Here is a 19,300-nt window from a genome sequence, read left to right as displayed (position 1 = left end):
CCATTTCTTTCTTCTTCCTCTGAAATAGGAGGCAATTTAACGCTCTAAAGAAAGCCCTTAATCTCCTCCACATTTTTGCATGTATCACGTGTTTTACACATCTGCAAATGCATCACAAATATGGCTGGGTTTTGTTAGAAAAGTATCATTAATGGTAGGTTTTATTTTCTTTATAGTAGATGCAGCCTGGTATGCCAATAGACGACAAGTCCCCTTTCCACTTTCATAATATTTATGTTTTAAGAGCCTTAGATTACATAATTTTCCAGAAAACAGCTTTTTAAGTTCCACTCTTGCCACTTTCATCTCCTTTAAGATGTGGGATTGCTGCTGCTTATGCTGCCACTGTAATTCACATGTTTTATTTTCAAGCGTGGCTGTAGGCCTCACTTATTTTTTTTATTTTTTTACAGACGCGAAGTCAATTATACGCCCTCTCAGGTACGCTTTGGCACACTCCCAGAGAGTAACAGGTGACATTTCAGGCAAAGCTTTGATTTCAAGCTGTTGCTTTGTCTCTGATTCAACAAATACCTTCAATTCTATATCATTCAGTAATCCAGTGTTAAAGAGGCATCTTTTAGACATTATATTATTTCTTATGTCCCATTGGAGACTCACTGGCCGATGGTCGGACAGTGATGGGTAGGTAGTGATGGGTAGGTAGTATGTCGCACTTAGTTATTATTCTTTGGGAAAAAAAGTGTTGTGTGGGCTAGAATAAAAAGTAGGATGCACATGGTGCCAGATATCCAGCCTTAACACAGCTATTCTTAAGTGCTTTACTCATTTTGGAGAGAACGTTGGTTGCAGGAAGCTTGTCTAGATTGTTTGACGTCACACAATTAAAATCCCCTCCGATTATAAGCACCCCAGTTGCCTTATCCAGAACTGCAGGTTATTATCAGTGGGAGCATAAACATTAAGTAAGGAGGCATCTGTCCCCCCCATTAATCAAAATACATCTTCCTTCAGTATCTTGAAGTTGAGAGGAATGAGAAAATTGAACCATCCTCTGTATTAGAATGGCCACCCCACACCTACCTGACTGATGGCAAGAAAAATAACTTGGTCTATGATCTACAAAGTTTCCGGTGTTCTATACCAGATAAATGTGTTTTTTGTAGAAAGACTACTTGGCACTGTTTCAGCTGCGTTTTGGATTTTCTTTCTCTTGATTTGACTATGACGATCTTTCACATTATCACTCATTATCACTCACAACTTTGTGCATTCGTACTAGGTATATGTGTGTATGTATTTATGTATGTATGTGTGTGTGTGTGTATGTATATAAAAAAGAAGTCCCTAGGACTGTCTCACCCATTTACAGTATTCAGCGCTGGTCTTCCCTTGACTGCCCAAAAAGTTGAACTGCGTCTTGGAGAACGACCTGTCTCTCTCTCCGTGCCACTCCGAGCTCCGCCTCCAGCAGTGTGCCATCCAATGCGCTGTCACTCCCGTTCCATCATTTCCCATTCGGACAGGTTGATGTTGATACCCAGGGGGCGGAGTCCTTCTGCTTCTGCTGCTTCCCACACCGAGTTGAAGACCTGTATCCCGCTCAGCTTTGCCGGGTAGGGAGACTGGAACCTGATTTTTTTATTTATTTTAACTGTCATGATACCGGTGTATCCTTTTTGTTTGCGTTGTACTGTTGAGTTGTAGTTATTGTCAATGGAAATTCTCATTTCCTTGTTGCACAGGTCCTTCTTGTTCCATGCTTTTAATATCACCATCTGCTTTGTTTGAAAGTTCAAGAATTTCAACACCAAGGACTCGCTGGGGTACTTGCTTCGGTGTCAGGCACCGGTACGCCCTTTCCAGCTGTAGGTCAAGTTCAGGTGGAAGTTTTAAGAGTTCTTACCGAAAACCTTGGACCCAGTTCAATGTCTCCAGTCTCGGGAATTCTTTTAGATTCCGTAAATTTTCGCGTTTGATCTTCACAAAAAAGACTTGAGCTGTTTGCTTCAAGTTGTTTCAAGTTCAAGTTGTTTCTCTCTCGTCAGCAGGTAGCTCAGTAGTCTGCCATTACGGGAACATCCATTCTCCGTTTCGTTGATCCTGTGCTCTGCCTCATTTATTCGTCCGTCCAGCCTGGTGACTTATTGTTTGAAACCAGCCACGGAGATAGATATTTTCTCCAGATTTCCGTTCATCTCTCGAAACTTGCATATATCTTGCAGTATTGCCTCCACACCATTAGCAGTTGAGCTAATGCTACTGTAGTTGGTGATGACGGCGGTTCCTCAGAATCGTCAGGTGTTGGTGAGGGCTTCAGCATCTTTCTCAACTAGTTGTTTTCTGTTATGTTCAATCTTTTTATACTGATGGTTTTCTTATGTGTAACAACTCCATATGTGGAGTGTGTCACATACGTGGTAGTCAAAAAGTATTTTCAAACCCAACTTCCATTTTCAATGGCAGGGGTAGCGCTTGTCTAGAAAGATGCCATCGCTCGAGTGATGTCACAGGAAGCCCTTAAAAGCCCTTCTCGCTTTCTCTTTCAGTTCATTGGCAGCCAAGCAGAAATTACCCATATAGCTTATTTTTAAGCCCAGATATGAATAGACTTTAGTGTGTTCTATGTCTTTCATTCTAACTATGAAGTTCTGTTTTAAGCCTTAGGATTTGGATGTTTTTTTGAAAATCATGTTTTTTTGTCTTGAAGTTTGTCAGGGATATTTTGATTATGTTGTAGACCCTCTTTTGTGGATGACAACAGAACTAGATCGTCTGCATACAGCAGGAATTCAACTTTCGTGTCATACAGGGTGAGACCAGGTGCTGTAGACTTGTCTAATAATTTTCCCAATTTATTTATATACACTGAGGGTATAAAACATTAGGAACACCTTCCTAATATAGAGTTGCACACCCTTTTGCTCTGAGAACAGTCTCAATTCGTCTGGGCTCTGACTCTACAAGGTGTCAAAAGCATTCCACAGGGATGCTGGCCCATGTTGACGCCAATGCTTCCCACAGCTGTCAAGTTGGCTGGATGTCTTTTGGGTGGTGGACCCTTTTCGATACACACGGGAAACTGTTGATCGTAAAAGAAATAGCACCGTTGCAGTTATTGATACACTCAAACCGGTGCCCCTGGCACCTACCACCATACCCCGTTCAAAGGCACTTCAATCTTTTGCCTTGCCCATTCACCCTCTGAATGGCATCCATACACAATCCATGTCTCAATTGTCTCGAGGCTTAAAAATCCTTCTTTATCCTGTCTCCTTCCTTTGTCTATAACTGATTGAAGTGAATTTGACAGGTGACATAAATAAGGGATCATAGCTTTAACCTGGATTCACCTGGTCAGTTTGTCATGCTTTGTACATTTTGTATATGTTAAATAGAGTGGGGGCTTAGAATACATCCCTGTATTGGCATTCAATTTGTATTGCACATTTACTGTTTGTATACCTAGGTTTGATCAAATCATATCTTTCCCCCAACACCACTTTCAATAAGTTTTTAGAGGAGACCTTCATGCCAAATGGAACCAAATGTTTTTTTCAGAAAGACAAAGCAGGAGAGGATTTTTATGTTGGTTTACTTTGGTGTCAATAAGGGAGTTGAGGTTGTAAATATGATCAGATGTTTGGTAATTCGGTAAACATGTAATTGGGCTCTTGCTGAAGACACGATAAGGAAGTCTTGCATTTATAATACTACAAAGTACCTTCCCCAGGTTACTGTTCACACAGATGCCTCTAATTTTGGGATAAAAATGTATCTCTACTCTTAAAGGGTTTTGAGTCAATTTCAAGTGTCAAGGATATAGCCTACACTTAGATTGAATAATTGTAAGATGGCCAATTGGAATTTTTCAGAACTGTGTTTAATTATCTTGTTTAATATGCCATTGTTACCACAGGATTTTGTCCTCAATTCCTGTTCAGTGATGTGGAAATCTAGTGGATTTTTTAATGAAAAATTCAAATTTCTGCAATTTGTCATGGATATGTTCGGTGTCTCGGGCCTTGGTGAGGTTGTACATACGGTTTTAAGTTGACTAATCCATACTCTATCTCCATTTTGTGTCTCCAATTATTATGTTTTTTGTTTGTTGAGTGATTTCCAATGGTCCAAGAAATAATTTACATTTATGGACTCCTCAATTAGGCACAGTTGTTTTCGGGTATGTTCAATCTTTTTATACTGATGGTTTTCTTATGTGTCACAACTCCATAGGTGGAGTGTCACATACGTGGTAGTCAGACAAGGCAATTCAGTTCTTAAACATAGCAAATGCTCCAAGTCAAACACTGGCCATAAATACTGGGGAAGATAGTATTTTACCCCAGGGCAGAGAGAGCTTCAAACCTTAATCATAATTAGGGTTCTGGTCCAACGATTGCAACAGAGCTTCAGCATGTTTCGCTCTCCTGTGTGAATGCCACTGCATGGCCTATGTTCTGCTGCAGCCCTATTTGCAGCCAGGTGTGCAGCTGCAGTCAATTAAGTCTCTGTGGAGAGCTGCCACACCTTGTAACAAGTCAGTTAGCCACCAGATGGGGACAAAAGCGGGCCTGTCCCATCCTTACACCCCCATGGATGCTCACAAATGTGAACCACCACCTGGAATTTGGTACGATGTTGCAGGATTTGAAATTGTGTTTTTTTCCCATTGGATCAAAGTAGAGACTCAGAGATAGAAAACGGTATACCATATACTGCAGTTGAGGAACAATAGCAAAGTAATTCTGCTTTGAAAGTTGATGTACTTCAAACCCCACTTTTGAGAAAATGGCCCTTGAATATTTTGGTACACCTACTGGAGAGCTCTTCTTTGTCTACACCCATTCAGCGTCGTTCACATCATCTTAAGCCTTAGCCCCACCCATCTCTTAGTGCATTCACTTGTGAGGCCATGTGCTGAACATATAGTGAGTAGTGTAGTAAACAACGAAAGATTTCAAGACTAGAAGTGGTAAAAGTAGTATCCATCTCCAGGTAAAAATACACTTTATGTAGTCCTTGGCCTATATCCAAATCTGACTTTGGTGCAGGTTATGTTGTACTTCACATTGCCGTTTCTGGTAAACACACTATATCAAATAAAATCTACGTTTCTTTGTCACATGCACAGGATACAGAAGGTGTAAACGGTACAGTGAAGTGGTTACTAGCATAGTAGCAATATCAAAAACAGGAAGTATACAGATAAAAAATATTTTATGCTTTAAATAATTATTAGAGGACGCTTACCCAGACACACTTGTATAAATTGATGAGCCATGTGAAAGAAATGCTATAATCAAATGTATTTATAAAGCCCTTCTTACATCAGCTGATGTCACAAAGTGCTGTACAGAAACCCAGCCTAAAACCCCAAACAGCAAGCAATGCAGGTGTAGAAGCACGGTGGCTAGGAAAAACTCCCTAGAAAGGCCGGAACCTAGGAAGAAACCTAGAGAGGAACCAGGCTATGAGGGGTGGCCAGTCCTCTTCTGGCTGTGCCGGGTGGAGATTATAACAGAACATGGCCAAGATGTTCAAATGTTCATAGATGACCAGCAGGGTCAAATAATAATAATCACAGTGGTTGTCGAGGGTGCAACAGGTCAGCTCCTCAGGAGTAAATGTCAGTTGGCTTTTCATAGCCGATCACCACCCCTAGCCACATCTAGCTAAGTGGATGGGTCACTATTAGGGTTGGACATTTTCCATGGGAAGTTAAGCCCTGGAATTTTGCTAAAATGAATCAAAACAGTTAGCTTCTAACAGTGAACCTTTTTTTGTGGGATACACAAGACAATTCTAGGTCTTGTGGCATATTTTGATGAACCTATCCCCAGTTCAATGGAATTGCAACCCTTTGCATGCACAGTGCATTCTTCCAACACATGTACAGCTGATTCTCAAGATCTTGCACACTAATGAGATGCTGTTGAGCCCACACTAGTACACTGTCTGAGCCTAGGACTACATGCTTTCTGGTAAGTTTTGATTACAATACTGGGTGGGGTGAATATACTTTATATGACATACATTCTTTTTTGTTAACTAGTAAATAGTAGCTTACACCAAAGTGTGTTTAAATCATTTCTAAAATGTTAACAATTTCTGCTAGTTAGTTTTTGCTACCATGTGGGTTTTAGCTTGCTTGAGCCTGCTAACTGAGGAGTGTTAATTCACCTCTTTCCATACATGTTTCATTTGAAAACATTTATCTTACAAAGGAGTTGTATTTGGGTTTTCTTTACTCATTTTTTCTAATCTTTACAGGAAAATGCAACGGGCACTATCTGATGTGTGGAGACATTTCACTGCAGCTAATGTAGAAGGAAAAGCTGTGTACATTTGCAAATACTGTGCCAAATCATACGTGAAGAATGCAACTAAGTTGCAGAATCATCTGGCCAAGTGCATAAAGTTCTCTCAGAGCTCACAACAAGCAACCTCTGACAAAAGTCCCTCTACTTCTATTCGAGGTGAAAATGATGAATCAGACACCTTATCGATAGCAACAGCTCATGGGCCTCCTGGAATCAGAAGTTTTTTTGACTCAATGGAGGAATGTAGTCAGAGAAATGCTGATGAATGTCTTGCTCGAGCTGTGTATGCAACTGGTTCACCTCTGATGCTCACAGGCAATGTGTATTGAAGAGATTTATGAATGTTCTTTGCCCAGCATACAGCCCTCCAACCAAACAATCTTTAACTACTAATTTGCTGTATGCAGAGTTCAACAGAGTTCAAGTGAAGGTCAAGCAAATCATAGAGAAAGCAGACTGTATTGCAATCATCGCTGATGGGTGGTTGAATGTCCGTGGGCATGGAATAATTAACTACATCATCTCCACCCCTCAACCAGTATTCTACAAGAGCACAGACACCAAGGGACAACAGACACACCGGTTTCTACATTGCAGATGAGCTGAACAACGGAATACCTTCAACTGAAATTTGTCTTTCGCATTTAACCCAACCCCTCTGAATCAGAGGGGTCTTCAGCGCCCAGGGAACAGTGGGTTAACTGCCTTGCTCAGGGGCAGAACGACACATTTTTACCTTGTCAGCTCGGGGATTCGATCCAGAAACCTGCAAAAATAATGCATTTGTATTAAAAAAATTATATTTCAAATACCTTTCCTCTGAAGTAGTGACGTACGACATACGCCTAGCCTCGTTAAACGGGTCACAAATGTTTAAGTGTCTCAGTGTTTAAGGCATAAAACTTAGTTGTTTGGATATCTATGTTTTTGATTTGATAATTTCCTTAATTCTTTCTTCAGAATTTTGCATTCTTTGTCAAACCAGCAATTCTTAAAAATGTACATCTGTTTTTTTTGCTGTTCTTTTAAATATATATACTTGTTTTAAAATGTAATCCTTCAATACAGTAAGGGTATGATACTTTTTGGGGGATTTCCAATAGTGGTAGAATTTCTTGACTTATGATTGCTTTTTGGAATTAATTTGTGCTGTTTTGGGCCCATCTACAGTTAATGATTTAGGGATGTTGTACAGCTTGCTGGGTTTTGTATATTTTTCATTGAAATTCTCAGTCCTCTTGAGGAACACAGTGATTTGGTTGTGGTCAGACAGAGGGGTCAGGGGCATAGCTGCGGGAAGTAGTTTGGGGGTGGGGGTGCAATTCGTATTTTTTTTGTCTAGTGGGGTTTGCCCGCGCTATATCGGTCCGCTAATACAGGACTAGTAAAGGCCCAGTGCACTATTTTTGTGAAGATTATTCATTTTTTATATATTTTTTTACTACTACCTCAGCACCCCTACTTTTCGCAGCTATGGTAAGGGGTTTAATTGTGAATGTACTAAAAGAGAAATGGTCCATATCTGTGACCATATAATCAATTGTGCTACTGATCAAGAGATGAGCAATAGGTATGTCTTCCTGAAGCGCATGTGTCAAACATAAGACCCACATGCCAAATCCGACTTGTGGCGATTTAATAAGGTCGAACCATGACGTCAGTGATCTTCAGTTTGGAGCTCTAGAAAGAGGCACAAATTCCCGACTTGGATTTTTGAGTTGGATGACCATTGAAAACGTATTTTCCCAGTTGTAGCTCATTTTATTTCTGAGCTCCCAGTTGTCTTAAACTCACTGAAGTCTGAGATTTCCCAGTTACGAGTTTCCAATTGTTTTGAACAAGGCAGAAATCATGATGGATTGACAGCATGGCCAATCTATTCAACCTTTTCTGCCCCATCTTGTTGAAGCTTGGAAAAGAGATCCTTAAACCCAGACTTGGACCACACACCCACTCCACTGAATAGCAAGCTAGTGATTGCTTTGCAACGCTTGCAGTTAGCCACTGATTCCTCCCAAACCACTCATTGTTGGATTTGCGATTTCCAACTTGTTGTATAATGTTTATGTCCAATGGCCAATGAGCACCGATACGTTTTGTCTATAATTTCTCTTCATTATGACAAGATTGAAAAGGATTTGCCAGTAGATTGTCGACTTGATTCATGATGATGACTGCTTGCATGCTAAGATTTTGAAAGTATGATGTTGACGTGATCAGTCCAATCAAAGCTACGGTATATATAACGTGATTTGACATCATTTTATCTGTGGCCAATGACCTTGAGCTTTCTTGGATGGGCACTTCTAATGTAAGTCTATGGCAGCACCCAAGGGATTTGACTTTTAAAGCTCTACCCGTAGATTTTGCGGTGACGTAGTGTCCCCATGAGTGACGGAATACTGAGCCAATCACTGCGCAACTAGAGAACATTACCGGCCGCTACACTTTGTATTTTCCACTGGCTGCCCCGCCACCACAGAAAGCACTGAGCTAAGCTGAAACACCTGCATTTTGGAGCTGCGTTACTCAAGAAAGAAAAAAAGAGACAAAGTTTGTAAGTGGCTTTATCCATAATAAAGCACTGCGCTACCTTCTTAACAACACTATCAACAAGTTAGGTCCTACAGGCCCTAGTTTTTTCGCACCTTGACTACTGTTCAGTCGTGTGGTCAAGTGCCACAAAAAGGGACTTAGGAAAATTGTAATTGGCTCAGAACAGGGCAGCGCGGCTGGCCCTTGGATGTACACAGAGAGCTAATATTAATATTAGCATGTCAATCTCTCCTTGCTCAAAGTGGAGGAGAGATTGACTTTATCACTATTTATAAGAGGTATTGACATGTTCAATTACCCGAGCTGTCTGTTTGAACTACTGACGCATAGCTCGGACACCCATGCATTGGGGCGGCAGGTAGCCTAGTGGTTAGAGCGTTGGACTAGTAACCGAAAGGTTGCAAGATCGAATCCCCGAGCTGACAAGGTAAAAATCTGTCGTTCTGCCCCTGAACGAAGCAGTTAACCCACTGTTCCTAGGCCGTCATTGAAAATAAGAATTTGTTCTTAACTGATTTGCCTAGTTAAATAAAGGTAAAATAAAAATACCCCCAAGACATGCCACAAGAGGTCTCTTCAAATCCCCGAGTCCAGAACAGACTACAATGAGCCATGACTACATGGAACTCAATTCCACATTAAGTAACTGATGCAAGCATTGAAGTTATATAAAAATACACCTTATGGAACAGCGGGGATTGTGAAGCAACACAAACATATGCATACACACACGATAACATGGATTTTGTACTGTCGATAATGTATTGGCTCCTACTCTGTATTGGAGTAGGGGCCTGGGTGCCCTTTTTTAAATGGTATCAACTGCCTTAATTTTTCTGGACCGCAGGAAGAGCTGCTAATGGGGATCCATAATAAATTTAATCAATAAATAAAAAAATGTATTACACTAAAGAGGTGGGGCTCAAATCAAGTGGAGCTCCACAACAACATTTGAGCAGTAGCCTTAGCTGGCTACTCAGCTAGGCCGACAATTGTTTTGGAATATAAAATACAGCAATGCTGCATTCAACCAGATGGGTGATCCATGCAAATTGGGAAAAAAATGTACGTTTAAATGTTACATCAACCTAGCTGCGTTTTTTTGTCATTTCGAGTGAAATACTTTTTGATTAGGGTTGCAGTATATTATGCACATCTGAAAGCATAGCAGCAAAGGCTGGACCAGTATTATTTTCCTCTTTTGTTTTAATATGTTAAAATGCTATATACAGCATCCTATGTACATAAGTTAACTTTATAAAGGGCCATATGTTTTTCTAATAAAACAATGGCCAGTTTGGGTCGAGGGTGTATGCATGTTTGTTTTGTAAAAAACAAACATAATAGAATATGTCTGGCCCGCAAATTATTATATATTCTTTTCAATATGGCCCATGCACTGATTTGAGTTTGACACCCTTGTCCTAAAGAGTCTCCTCGTACCCTACCATTGACAATGTACAGACCCAGGCTTCGGCCACGCTGCAGCAGAGTTTTTGTTGATGGTGGTGTCATAATTATTTCTGGGGGGGCATATTCAAGTGATTAAATCAATTGTGGTCAATTATAAAGTTGTCTCCCCGTGTGCTTTTTGAATCGGGAAGAGTTAAGGTCACCACATACCAGCACATTATCTTGGGTTTGAAGATTGCATATCTCTAAGTCAAGGTCAGAGAATATGTCATCTGAATAGTAAGTAGACTCCGAGGGCGGTACATATATAGCACAGAGAAATACATCTCTCTGTGAGGGATTTTTATTTTCAACAAAATGTGATCGTTTCCCAATTTTAGGAATTTCTGATTCCTGATTTTCTCTCTATCCAGTGTTTGTTGTTTTTGTGATTGTACAATGAGCTCTCTGTAATTACATGGACAGTGGGTAGCTACATCGGCTCTACACCATGTTTCTGGCAATAATATGCCTCTCTTATTATTGATAACAATAAAATCAGGGTCTCTACCACTGAAGTATATAAACCCTGTATTGCTGATGCTATGTATTGGCCATTGGCTGCTTTGCGTGCTGTTGTCTGTGCACAATCATGTTTGTACCCTGTTTTGTGCCGCTACCATGTTGTCCTGCTGCCATGTTGTGTTGCTACCATGCAGTGTTGTCATGTGTTGCGGCCATGCTATGTTGTTGTCGTTTTAGGTCTCTCTTTATGCAGTGTTGAATTGTCTCTTGTCGTGATGTATGTTTTGTCCTATACATATATATATTTTTTTTTTATGAATCCCAGCCCACGCCCCCGCAGGAGGCCTTTAGCCTTTTGGTAGGCCGTCATTGTAAATAAGAATTTGTTCTGAACTGACTTGCCTTGTTAAATAAAGTTTAAATAATTTTTTTTTGAGAGGCTTTGAAGCCACTGGTCAGCCATATTAGCACTCCCCAGTAGGAGTAGTCCTCCATAGTAATGAGTGGAATTCTACAGTGTTCAATTAAATGTTTCAAAGACAAAATTACATGTATTTAACAATTTGTTTTGTAGTGGGGACAGTAACATTAGTGATTTCAAAGAATTATACTTTAAGGATTAAAAACAAATATATATATTTGTATGTTTAGATCACATCATTTAGAAGTATGCAATAAGGTGTCCGTAAGAGAACACATGTAGCAAAAGCGAATGTAGACATTTAATACATGCATTTCTATAGCTTACAAGATATATCTTTTTACGATAGTTAGGGAGTGCCAAGATGTAGGGACGGTGGATTCAGCACAGTGCCCCCTATGAGTTATATAGTGTGTGTATATAAATCATTGGTCTCTACTCTTCAGGCCAAATGCTGAAGACTTTGTTTAACCTTTATTTAACTAGGCAAGTAAGTTAAGAACACATTCTTATTTACAATGACACGCACACATGCTGAAGAATAAAGGCCCTGGATATTCCAGCAGCTGATATCGAAAGAACTGATTCCAGCAGCTGATATCAAAACAAATCAAATAACTCTCTATCTCGCTCCCCTCCTCTGTCTCTCTCTCTCCCCTCCTCTGTCTCTCTAATCCTGTGTGTGCTGGTATAGATAACAGCCTGTGGCCAGTGGTAGGGGGAGGGCAGTGAGAGGGCTGGACCAATAGAGGGTCATTTACTCTCCAAACCACCAATCTAAATGACCACATGCATCACAACCCGTGCACACACTCATCACACTACGCACGCACATCACATACAAACTTATACACCAACAGCTGAGAGAGAGAAAGGGAGCGAGAGAGACGAGTGCAAGCGCGAGAGAGATTTGGCTTGATGCCAGAGGGATAGCCCTGCCACAGCTCTGCTCTCCTGACTGAAACGGATAAGAAGAGCGAGGGAGGGAGAGAGAAATGGAGAACAAATTCATATCATTATTCAGTATTATTATATCCTTGTTGTTAGGCATTTGACCCAGAAAGCTGACTAGTGTGGAATGACCTGTGCGATATTGTGTGTCTCTCTCATCTGATGTGCTGGTGTTTTGAATGTGGACCAGCGACACCTCTCTCACTCACACCTCCACCCTGCCCCTTCACTCTCCTCTCTCACACCTTGGTAAACAAACAGAAGGTGTCCTGTCCTCTCACCATGCAACACCTCTGGAAAGAGAGCGTGCGAGACGGGAAACACTACACCTAGCATTGCTTTGCCCTTGGTCAACTCTTTAAGACAACTCATGAAGACAACTCTTGTTATAAGGACAACTGTTGTTCAGCCCATGCTGGTCATAGCTGTGTGCTCCTTGATTCCATAGTTGCCATATTGACTTTTCTCTTACTAACAAACCTGTTTAGTTACTCCTCTTAGAAAGTGTGGCATGGTCACAACATTCAGCCTAAGTTATACACAGTCTCTGTGATTATTACTAGCCATGCCAGCTCTGTCAGTCCTAACCACCTTTGATCTTGTAGCCTGTAAGCTAGTTATGTGTCTATGGCAGGAGTAGACTGGGCCGGTCACACAGGTCTTGGACTAGAATCAATGACCTCATAGTTCAGGGTCCAGTATTCTAACCATGCCATTTCCTTTCCATGTGGTATCGACTATGGTCCAGCTTCCTATCTGGCACATGACGCTACACAGTTGGTCATGGCACCGTGCACTGGCAACACACACACACACACACAAACTCTAATCTAAAGTTTCCGAAAACTCTCGCCCCGGTTTGTTTAAAGGTGAACCATTAAAAAATGTATTTCATAAAATGTGACATTTTCTATTTGATCCCTGACCTGTGCTCTCATTTCCTGCTTTTGAGACGTGTTTAATTATGGAGGAGGCAGGTGGGAGCCAACCTCACCAGCTGGTCCACAAAAACATAGAAAATATATTTGAACTGAAACTTACCACATGATACAGACTTACAGTAAAGGAATGGAGAGTTAAAAAAAAAGATGTTACCATAATAATTGAGACTAACGGAACTGTGAATTAAAGGCTAGATACGCACAGTTCAGTTGTATTTATATATCAGTTACTGGTTAGAAACCTCTTTTTTCCCCCCTCATAATGTGATGCTCTGTAGCGTTTGCTAGTCTCCATGCTCTGTGGTAACTGTTTGGTTTGTTATGACTAGCTTCACAAGGAGTCTGCACAGACATGTATTCCCAAAAATATTCTCACCAAAATGATTCAAAATAAATAATGTCTATGTAATTTATATATATATATATATATATAATAAAAAAGATTGAATGAACTGAGTAAAAAAAAATATATATATAATATATATACAGTACCAGTCAAAAGTTTGGACACACCAGGTTTTTCTTTATTTTTACTATTTTCTACATTGTAGAATAATAGGGAAGACAACAAAACTTGGGGCTTCTGAGTGGCGCAGCGGTCTAAGGCACTGCATCTCAGTGCTAGAGGCGTCACTACGGACCCTGCTTCGATTCCAGGCTGTATCACAACCGGCCGTGATTGGGAGTCCCATAGGGTGGCGCACAATTGGTCCAGTGTCGTCTGGGTTTGGCCGGGGTAGGCCGTCATTGTAAATAAGAATTTGTTCTTAACTGACTTGCCAAGTTAAAATAAGGTTAAATAAATAAAAATGAAATGACACATGGAATCATGCAGAAATCAAAGAAGTGTTTAAACAAATCAAAATAGATTTTATATTTCAGATTCTTCAAATTAACCACCCTTTGCCTTGATGACAGCTTTACACACTCTTTGCATTCTCTCAACCAGCTTCATGAGATAGTCACCTGGAATGCATTTACATTAACAGGTGTGCATTGTTCAAAGTTAATTTGTGGAAATAATTTCCTCCTTAATATGTTTGAGCCTATCAGTTGTGTTGTGACAAGGTAGGGTGGGTATACAGAAGATAGCCCTATTTGGTAAAAGACCAAGTCCGTATTATGGCAAGAACAGCTCAAATAAGCAAAACGAAACGACAGCCTATCATTACTTTAAGACATGAAGGTCGGTCAATCTGGAAAATGTCAAGAACGTTGAAAGTTTCTTCAAGTGCAGTCGCAAAAACCATCAAGCGCTACGTTGAAACTGGCTCTCATGAGGACCGCCACAGGAAAGGAAGACCCAGAGTTACCTCTGCTGCAGAGGATACGTTCATTAGAGTTACCAGTCTCAGAAATTGCAGCCCAAATGAATGCTTCATAGAGTTCAAGTAACAGACACATCTCAACATCAACTGTTCAGAGGAGACTGCGTGAAACCACTAATAAATGACACCAATGAGAAGAAGAGACTTGTTTGGTCCCGTGTGGCTCAGTTGGTAGAGCATGGCGCTTGCAACGCCAGGGTTGTGGGTTCATTCCCCACGGGGGGACCAGGATGAATATGTATGAACTTTCCAATTTGTAAGTCGCTCTGGATAATAGCGTCTGCTAAATGACTTAAATGTAAAATGTAATGTAAATGTTTGGGCCAAGAAGCACAAGCAATGGACATTAGACTGGTTGAAATCTGTTGTTTGGTCTGATGAGTCCAAATTTGAGATTTTTGGTTCCAACCGCCGTGTCTTTGTGAGACGCAGAGAAGGTGAACGGATGATCACCGCATGTGTGGTTCCCACCGTGAAGCATGGAGGAGGAGGTGTGGGGGTGCTTTGCTGGTAACCAAGAAGGGGAGTGATTGAGTGCTGCATCAGATGACCTGGCCTCCACAATCAACTGACCTCAACCCAATTGAGATAGTTTGGGATGAGTTGAACCGCAGAGTGAAGGAAAAGCAGCCAACAAGTGCTCAGCATATGTGGGAACTCCTTCAAGACTGTTGGAAAAGCATTCCAAGTGAAGCTGGTTGAGAGAATGCGAAGAGTGTGGAAAGCTGTCATTAAGGCAAAGGGTGGCTATTTGAAGAATCTCAAATATAAATGATTTGTTTTAACAATTTTTTTGTTTACTACATGATTCCGTATGTGACATTTCATAGTTTTGATGTCTTCACTATTATTCTACAATGTAAAAATAAAGAAAAACATTTGAATGAGTAGGTGTGCCCAAACCTTTGACTGGTACTGTGTATATATATATATTTTTGTCACATACATCAGATGGGTGCAGTGAAATGTGGTGTTTTGCAGGTTCAGCCATAATAGTACGGCACCTGGAGCAAATTGGGGTTACGTGCCTTGCTTAAGGGCACAGCAACAGGTTTTTCACCTTGTCGGCTCGGGTATTCAAACCAGCCCCCTTTTGGTTACTGGCCTAACTACTAGGCTACCTGTTACCATTTATATTTTCCCTCTCTTTTTTCCTACTGTAAATGTATTGATTAATGAACAGACTTCCATGCGGTGTTAACCTCGAGCTCCGCTCATCATCTCACACGCTGGAACAGAAAACACCGAATTTTTCCATAATTAAAATCATAAACCCAAAAAGCTGATTTTTTTTTTTTCTTTCTTCTCCATGGCAATAGTTCACTGGACCTTCGGTTTCCCAATGTGATTAATACAAAAGTGAGGAAAATCTGGCGTGTGCGCGTGCGTAGGCTGAGCCCAGAGCAGCTGTGTTTCACAGGTTTGAGTGTTTTTATTAACACTGTGAATAATCAGCCAACCCTTCCTGCCAACTCACAGGAGTGAAACTGCTACGGTAAAAAGCAGCGCCAATGAGGAACAACATGCCAGAACACACTCTCTCTCTCTCTCTGTGATCAGTGTAATGAATTAGTATCAACTCTGATCTTATAACTGGAAGTGATTCATTATCCTGATGCATATAGGCCCAAAACTCTATTCATTATATTCTATCAACAGTGAGACAACAAATACTGTCACTCCTTTCAACGTGATGGATTTTTTTATTTTCTTGACATAGATTTTCTTTCTTTATTTGAGGGATTTAGGGATATTTTTCGATCCGCATTCCAAAATGTAGAATTTTACCCCATTGTGGTTTTTGGAGTTTAACAAAGTTAGAGTCTCAGCCGTGACTGTGCTACTCTCCTCGTTTATGCAGACCTATGCTAATTCACTCGCATACAACCCAGCTGCACATCGGCCAATCAGAACTGAGGGTTTGTTGCCCTGGTTTCTCGTTGGATAATTCACATCAATGGCTGGGTTTCCACTGGCTGGCCAAGAAACTCTATTTGGGCAAAGATAAGCATATTTGAAGACCGAATTCCACTTTTGAAGTTGTGCTTCAGTGTTGGCCCCAGAATAAATAGCCATACAAAATGGTGTGTGTGTCCGTGAGAGCGTGCAGGCGAGCCTTTGACATTTGACATCACAAGAGAGAGGATGTTAGACGGAGACAGTGAGTGAGAGGTTTGTCTTATAGTCATTTCTGCGTTTTCTTTGTTTTGCCAACAACGCAGCCATATCCCCCCCCCCCCCCCCCCCCACCCACCCACACACACCAGCCACTCTATGAATAATTTAACCCTTCAATCCAGAGTCGATCACTGGGGAACGCTTTAGGATATGTATTTATCAGGTGAGCCTTGATAATGTTTGTAAATTATTATTTTGTACTGAGTTTACATATGGAATGCTTCAAATTATGTGCTGTTGGGACACCATATACATAATGAAAAATATTATATTATATCTTTCGGGTATGCGTGTTTAGGGGAAACCTACTCGTTATGGCGGATCCCATGTCTGATCCTGAATCATATTGCCGGGTGTCTGTCTCCCTCTGTCTGTCTCCCTCTGTCTGTCTCCCTCTGTCTGTCTCCCTCTGTCTGTCTCCCTCTGTCTGTCTCCCTCTGTCTCGCATCTGCATCTGTCTCGCATCTCCCTCTGTCTCGCCTCTGTCTCTGCCTTTGTCTCTGTCTCCCTTTGTCTCTGCCTCTGTCTCGCCTCTACCTCTGTCTCTGCCTTTGTCTCTGTCTCACCTCTCTCTCTCTCTACTGATCTACAATGGAGGATTATTCACGGGCTATCGCTACCTTGATCCATCAGTGGGGAGGAGGTGTCTGTTCTGTAGGGAGGAGAAGACAGTGAAGCATCTATTTATCTTCTTCCAGGTTGGTAGGGTTGTTTTCTGTCCTGGGTGGGTGGTGTACAGGCCTAGGGTAGGGGTTGACTGTGAAGCTATATGTTGGAGGGCCTAGGTATACCGTAGCCAACAGGCAAAGGGACTGTCTAGTAAACTACCTGTTGGGGCAGGCAAAAATGGTGTGGAAGACCAGGAAAAATGAGATGTGGGGGAGGAGGGTGTACAGACCCCAGAGCTGTGCTGCTTTGTAATCCGTTGCAGGGGTGTGGGGTGTTAGGAGGGGGTTCTATGTACAGTGGGGGGGGGGCTTGGTTTGCTCGCTCAGTAGAACATTTTTGTCCACCTCTGTAGGTGTCCATGTGACCAACACTAAGCTCTATGCATTCTAATTATGACTGCGACTACGGTTCCTCCCTGTACTGTCAACCCCGTGTGTGTAAAGCCACTGTGAACTCTACGGTTAATGCATCATGTATTTACCAGGCCACATGGTTATGTCGGATGTTTTTCAGACTGCACGGTCTCTGGCAAATAAAAAGAAGACACACTTCTGTTTCCGCGTGTGTCAAGTGAGAAGCAGATCCAGGGATTCTCCAGGCTGCCCTGCCCTACTCTTCCCACCTCCAGTCTGTCTTGACTAGAAGCCCACAGAGCAGACAATGATACCTCTAATCTTAATACCTACTGGAAGCTTGTTTTGTGTTTAGCCATGACTGTGACATTTTACACCCTGCTTCCCCGTTGTGCGTTTTAGAAATGGTATATGTTTTTAATAATACTTATTATCCGGCCTTCCTGGTGCGCACGTGTGTGTGTGTGTGTGTGTGTGTGTGTGTGTGTGTGTGTGCGTGTGCGTAGGCTTATCCATCCTCCTTCCCGAGTGTGTATCGGAGAAAATATACCTGTGTTATTACTTGTTGAGTTGGTAATCCTCTCGTAACTTTCTTGTGCTGAAGGACTCTCTGTGCAAATCAAATGTTATTCGTCACGTAAGTGCAGACTTTACCGTGAAATGCTTACTCACGAGCCCTTTCCCAACAACGCAGTTAAGAAGGAAAAATAACAAATAGATCAAATTCAAATACTAACACAAAATAACAACGAGGCTATACACAGTACAAGTGTCCTGGGGTACGAGGTAGTTGGGCTGATTGATTGAGGTCATATGTACACGCAGGTTTGGTCAGGTGATTGATTGAAGTGCTATGTATATGTATGGGGGGTGGGGTGGGGGTGAAAAGCAGAACACGTGTGTCTCTCTACTGACCTCTATCTCTGTCCTCTCTCCTAGCTGCGTAACCTGAGCAGCCTGGACCTGCGGCACATCTCCGAGCTCAACAACGAGACCGTGATGGAGGTGGTCCGGAAGTGTAGGAACCTCAGCTCCCTCAACCTCTGTCTCAACTGGAGCATCAACGACAGGTACACACACACACACACACACACACACACACACACACACACACACACACACACACCTACATATCAAACTAATGTTTTATGAGTTTAGGGCTTACATACTGTAGCTCCCTCACTTCTCATCTCAGATGTGTGCATTCATATTTCTCTCTGTGTGTGTGTGTGTATGTGTTCCTGGAATCATAGCCATTTTCCTGTAGTGAAGGCAGCATATCGTCTATGCTCCTATATTATGAATGTGATGGTGTGTGAAATTGCTGTCGTGAGCTTTTCATCTCTTGGACTCTGGTTCTGTGTTGATGACAGTTTCTGTGTTGCACTGATGTGTTACTGTGTAGGGGGCTATTTGTCAATCGCTGGATATTGCTTCCTCTAACAGTGCGTACCCGCTGAACATGTTAGGGGGCGATGAAACACCGGAACCCATTCATTTTCAATGGAGAGAAGTCAAGTGGGCGGGGGGGGACCATCGGGCAGTGCAAACGTTGGGCGAGGGAGCGTTAACAGGGCGGGACCAAAGAAATGGGGAAAGCTGAACTTGATGCAAATAGTCAGCGATATCACGGCGCAATTGACAGATTTGAAGCTCACCATAGCTTCCAGCCCCTACTGGATTGGCTGTTGATACTTAGCAC

General features: G+C 41.7%; 1 protein-coding gene across 1 annotated transcript in view; it reads left to right on the top strand.

Annotated features, from left to right (window-relative positions):
• fbxl17 (F-box and leucine-rich repeat protein 17) overlaps positions 1-18,831 on the top strand; it is a 137,043-nt gene extending 118,212 nt beyond the window's left edge. The window contains exon 8 of the mRNA XM_038988757.1: positions 18,538-18,831. Within this exon, the coding sequence (XP_038844685.1) occupies positions 18,538-18,750 (213 nt within the window). The 3' untranslated portion in view covers positions 18,751-18,831. The remainder of the gene's footprint in view (positions 1-18,537) is intronic.
• The last annotated feature ends 469 nt before the right edge of the window (positions 18,832-19,300 follow it).

This window comes from Salvelinus namaycush, chromosome 1, assembly GCF_016432855.1.
Source record: "Salvelinus namaycush isolate Seneca chromosome 1, SaNama_1.0, whole genome shotgun sequence".
Classification (NCBI taxonomy): domain Eukaryota; kingdom Metazoa; phylum Chordata; class Actinopteri; order Salmoniformes; family Salmonidae; genus Salvelinus; species Salvelinus namaycush.
This window is presented reverse-complemented; position numbering and strand designations above follow the sequence as displayed.